This window comes from Synchiropus splendidus, chromosome 8 (genome assembly GCF_027744825.2).
Source record: "Synchiropus splendidus isolate RoL2022-P1 chromosome 8, RoL_Sspl_1.0, whole genome shotgun sequence".
Lineage (NCBI taxonomy): Eukaryota > Metazoa > Chordata > Actinopteri > Syngnathiformes > Callionymidae > Synchiropus > Synchiropus splendidus.
This window is the reverse complement of record NC_071341.1, coordinates 7,582,184-7,587,474: the sequence shown is the minus strand read 5'-3', so window position 1 is coordinate 7,587,474 and position 5,291 is coordinate 7,582,184. Positions and strand designations below refer to the sequence as shown.

The following is a 5,291-nucleotide window of genomic DNA, read 5'->3' as shown; positions in this document are numbered from 1 at the left end:
CAGCACTCTTTAAGGGCGTCAAACATATTGTGCAAACAGTTCATCAACACAGCAAACACGCGAGCATCAAGTGAGCAATAAGCTGTGCACACATCGGGCCGTTTACTTATTCTAATGTGCTCAATGTGATTAAGGAACTACCAGGCGGACCCTGTCCTTTGGCCCACATACACTCACCCACGCCCACACAAACAGTGTAAATAAAAGCTTGCATATATGGAACTCTCCTTCTCTCTCTCCCTCTCTCTCCTGTCGAGTTCACTCTTCCACTCAGATCCACTCACACACACCAGTAAACATGCCTGCAGACTATAATGGACGGTGGGAGATGGTGACCAACGAAAACTTCGAGGATGTGATGAAGGCCCTCGGTAAGTGACCTTCAAACTTGTCTCTGATATTGGCTGAATAAATGGACAAGACAGTATGATGCTGGCTGTGCATTTTCAAGAACCTGGATGAGAGGGTTGGGCACGCATACACGCTTTCACGGTACATATCACTCATTCATATATGGGCCAGTCGGCTCTGACTCTGCCTCACAGTTGGTGCTGCGATCACCCATTTCCACGTCACATCACACATCTGTCAACATTGGAAGCTTTATTTAGTTTTCCTCTTTAACCTTCATTTAAACAGTGGAAACATTTGCAAATGATCAATGCCAAATGTTTCCACTGTTTAACAATGATTTCATTGAAGTTCAGGAGTTAAGCAGTTTGTCTATGCAAGTACATTAAGCCACTCCACCATAGGGGGCGACACACATAAGGATATTCAAAATCCTATTTTTTTTAGACTGTCAGAGACCCCAGACATAAAAACATCTGGTGGGAAGATGGTGTTTTTGTGTGTTTCTTTATTTTTCTCGGAAGCATCCCAAAAGAAACATGATAGAAACTGAATGAGAGGAGCACATCCGCCGCTCACGCCGCTTGAGTGACACTTACTTACCGTTACTCCTTGTCATTCAGAGCTTCTTGATTTGCTCCATTCCATTCTGCATCACAGTTCAAGGCGGTAGCGATCGGCTCTCCCCACACACATGACGATTTCGCGTCGTAAATGTTGAACATGTGGGAGCCGATTATCGGGACAAATTCTCACTTAACTGACCCCAAGCATAAGGACTGACTTATAGGATAATACTGTAGTATAACAGTTCAGCTAAGGCCCATTTATGCTCCCTTTATGAACGATATTGTACCAATTGTTGTTACCGTCACTGATCACACGCTTCCTTGCGTTCCTAGCGTTGACATTGCTGTTCACCAATATATCCACCAGTGGGAGCAGCTCACAGTCAAATGTTTATAAACTCCAAAACAAACACGGCGGCTGTGGAAGAAGAGTTGATAATGTACCTCTTGACAAAAGACAAAACAGAGACAACATTGCTGAAAGCAGTGGACGGTCACCCAATATATATCGCAACCTGATCGCAGAGCACGAGCAGAAGGCTGCGCCCGTATCCGTAACCTTGAGCATTAATGGGCCTTTCATCAGGCATCCATGGTCTGAAAGGAGCAAAAAAGGGTCTGTCATGCTAAACTTACATCCTTCCTTGGAACTCCTGTCAAAGTCATGTACGCCAGCAGGAATGTTTAGCATGGTCACCTGGCTTTGGTGCAACACAGAGGTGCAGATGGCTGACCACTGGTCCGCATAAATGGGTGCTATGCACTGTGGAAATGGTCATTCAATGCAGTGATATCATCCATATCATGAGCATTTCCAAGTGCAGCGAAAAGAGGCAGGCTTGAGCATGAACACAACAGAGGGAAGAGCTGGCACCAAAGTCCACAGCGGAAGTGAAGGAGGATGGATGCTACTGCTTCATTTCCTCATTGAGCCACTGTCAAGCCAACTTAACCTCCTCTCTGAGAGGTTGCCGTCTCTTACCACGCCAAATACATATCGATTCACTCCCTTTTGCATTTAGAGCATGCGGCTCGATCCCGACCCCTGATCAGAGGAAAGGCCAGCTCTTCATCTCAAGAAAAAAAAAAAAAAGAAAGCTTTCTCTTTTGGCATGTCATTGATCGACTCCACAAACTGTATCCATTATTCACGACTCTATCAGCAATTCATAACACAACCCGATACATTGAGCTCACACAAATCCTGGAAATCCAGAATAGATTGTTTCGTTCGCAGCTCCTCATTTCCATGGAGCAGATGGGAAAATGACATCCTTATGGAAATGGGTAAAATATCATTCAGATGGGTAAATATAGCAAGCTCATCTGTAAGAGTGATGGGAAGAAATTGGTTCTTACTTTAGGGCAAATGGGATATGAATATATCAGACTGTTCGGGGTGGGTGGTTCTCATTGGCGGGACCCAAAGCCAAGCAAGGCAGAGGAACTAATTTAAGCCTATTCTGACTCACAGCAAGGTCGCTTTTAAAGGGTAAATGAGACTGTCAAAATGTCAAAAGACCAGTAGGAGTGGAATCATAATAAGTGGCCTGTGGAGCCACGAGGGTGCATGCTATTATTCTACCGCTGTACTTTCATTCATGGAAACAAAAATGTCAGACAAAGCAGTGGAAAGTGCATGAGGCCACAAAAGTTCAAAACAATGTCACAATCTTGTTTCGTAGACATCGACTTCGCCACCAGGAAGATTGCCTCCCACCTGCACCAGACCAAAGTCATCGTCCAGAACGGTGACAAGTTTGAAACAAAGACGCTGAGCACTTTCAGGAACTACGAAGTCAACTTCACCGTGGGGGTGGAGTTTGAAGAGCATACAAAGGGTCTGGACAACCGCAAGGTCATGGTAAGGAGACTTGACTACAGTGAGATATTGTGCTTGGATATCTGCGATCTTTGCTGGATAAGTAATAGATAGCGCTTATCTGTGAAGCTGATATAGCGGTATTGCACCAAGAGACAAAGAGTCTTGCTTGATAAAGGCAATATAAAATCTGCACGGCAACATCTTTCAAACCATCTTTGGCTCCAGAGGACCTGCGAAATAATGTAGGCGTCTTTGTCAGAATTTAGTTTAGGTTGTTTATCACCATTTAGTATTTATCGTTTAGTCATCATGATGATGAGTGAGTTATGAAAATTGTGAAAAATCATATAACACTAAAGCTTGTCTTGTATTTTGGAATCAAAAGCCGCAATACATGAATCAAGAAAAACAAGTTGAGAAATAAATAGAATGATCCCAACCTCATGGTGTGGAAACAGTGATTTTAAAAAACAACGGAAAATAAAAGGAACAAGTCACAATATATATGTTTTGAAAAGAAATCTGCTGAAATGAAATGAAGACAGATAAATTCTGACCAGCATGATGTTCAAATTCAATTCATGTTGTACTTATGATTTACAGAAAAACCAGCGCAAAAAAAATGCGGTGAAATAGTAAAAATAGAAAGAAAGAGAATTAAGGAGAAATAAAGGAATAATAATAAGAAAAACAATTCTAGTAAAATTTAATAACCTAATTGTTAGAAGCAAAGCTATAACATTGCATCTGCATATGAGCAGATTTGAAACTATTGTCATGTGACCTGACAGACGCTGGTTACCTGGGATGGAGACAAGCTGGTGTGTGTGCAGAAAGGCGAAAAGGAAAACCGTGGCTGGAAGCACTGGATCGAGGGAGACATGCTGCATCTGGTAAGAGAAACGGTGGAGCGAGATGAAACTGTACATAGCTGGAATAAAAACATGTAAGATATGCCTTTATTGGTGCGAGGGGAAATTCCAAACCGAAATAAAAAATTAAATTAAGATGACATTATTTTGAAAATGAACTATGAAAACAGAAAGTGACGCATTTCCCTGTATGGTGTGTTGATCAAGTCCTCGGTTCAAAACATAAATAAATAATTTTTTTTTTTTCTTCATTCTGAAGATGGAGATTCACATATAGATCAGAACTGGGACAAGAATAAAACAATGAGCTGCACAGGCAAAATATGAAAATCTAAAGCCAACACAGCCCAATACGAAACAGAAAGACGCACAGGGTCAAGGGTCAATTACCGGGTCTGGAAAGACAGTCTGCCTTCTAATGTGAACACAGAAACAAGTTCTACTACATACAAAGTTCTTATTATTTCCATCATGGAGAAGTCATAAATGAAAGGCAGGCTCAGACTAGCTTTAAGAGGAGGTCGTTGCCAGAGGAACAAACCTGTAGCAGCAGAAAAGCTACCCAGCTAATAAACCAAAGTAGAATTGGAATCAATTGTGAACTTAGACTCATTATTAAGCAGCCTCTCGGGAGCACTTTCAATCTGCCTTCGGTGTGAAACACGCACCACAAACAAACTTCTGACCTAGCTAATAAAGAGGCAGCTATCCCTCCTTAATCTGGAGAATTACATTTCATAGATGAGAAACAATAAATGAGAAATGAAAGAGCCATGATTCATAAGAGCAAATCCTCACAGGTGAATAACCCTGTGAGCAAACATTTCTTTGGAGTGGATGTTGAACATTTTGATGTAGCTGTTTGATGATTTATTGAAATCAATATTTTGTCCTTTTATGATTCTATGAATGAATATTGTTACGAAACACAAAACACTGGTGCCAACCTTGTTCATCGATAATAACAGCACACGCTATTCGCAGCCACATTGCTACATAGGTTAGCCATTCGTAACTTTGCATTGCGGTTGAATTAGTTTACAATGATTGCAAGCTGTTATATAAGGTTTAAAGGTGCATTTGACTTGTGATTGTGCAAGATAAATGTTGATCTTTGACTCCAGACTAAAAGTTGGTGTCGTGTTTTTCAGGAAATCCATGTCCTGGACAAAGTCTGCAAGCAAGTTTTCAAGAAAGCCTGAGCTTCCTCTCAGTGTTGCTGTCTATTTATGAAACAGTTGTACAGAACGTCAATAAAAAATTGTAATTCAAGTTTCCTGTCTGAAACAAGTGGCTACATTCTGGTCAATAAACGGTTGATAATATGATGATTTGGACTGGGGGGGAACTCAAGAAAGAAATGAGGGTTCAAGAGCAACTACGAGTTAAAAAGATAAATTCCAAATATGAGCTGTCGCTAAGGCAGTGTGTACATAACACAAAGATGTGGCCGGAGAAAGAGAAACTTGTGAAGAAAGATGACAGGCAGTGGCAGGAGAGGTCCATAAACATTATATAGCCCATCCATCGGGGACGACAGGATATTCTGGCGGTGATAAGTGTGATCGCCTCCAGTCTCTGTAAAGACGGGGAGAACAGAGACGACACAGGGAAAAGACTCATAAAATAAAACAGGGTCAGAACTGAATCATGGTAGAATTACACTTACACATT

At 41.5% G+C, this 5,291-nt stretch overlaps 1 protein-coding gene across 1 annotated transcript; it reads left to right on the top strand.

Moving 5' to 3' along the window:
• The first annotated feature begins 245 nt into the window (after nucleotides 1-245).
• Nucleotides 246-4,903, top strand: rbp2a (retinol binding protein 2a, cellular). Its single transcript, XM_053873903.1, has 4 exons — nucleotides 246-371; nucleotides 2,606-2,784; nucleotides 3,537-3,638; nucleotides 4,769-4,903. Exons 1-4 carry the CDS (start codon nucleotides 299-301, stop codon nucleotides 4,817-4,819), a joined length of 405 nt encoding a protein of 134 aa, XP_053729878.1. The 5' UTR covers nucleotides 246-298; the 3' UTR covers nucleotides 4,820-4,903.
• The last annotated feature ends 388 nt before the right edge of the window (nucleotides 4,904-5,291 follow it).

Bases quoted from the DNA above. Each gene is read 5' to 3' on its own strand.
- rbp2a (XM_053873903.1), top strand. From the start codon at position 299: ATGCCTGCAGACTATAATGGACGGTGGGAGATGGTGACCAACGAAAAC. The intron at 2,785-3,536 runs GTAAGGAGACTT...GTGACCTGACAG, and splicing joins TGGACAACCGCAAGGTCATG to ACGCTGGTTACCTGGGATGG. The intron at 3,639-4,768 runs GTAAGAGAAACG...CGTGTTTTTCAG, and splicing joins AGGGAGACATGCTGCATCTG to GAAATCCATGTCCTGGACAA.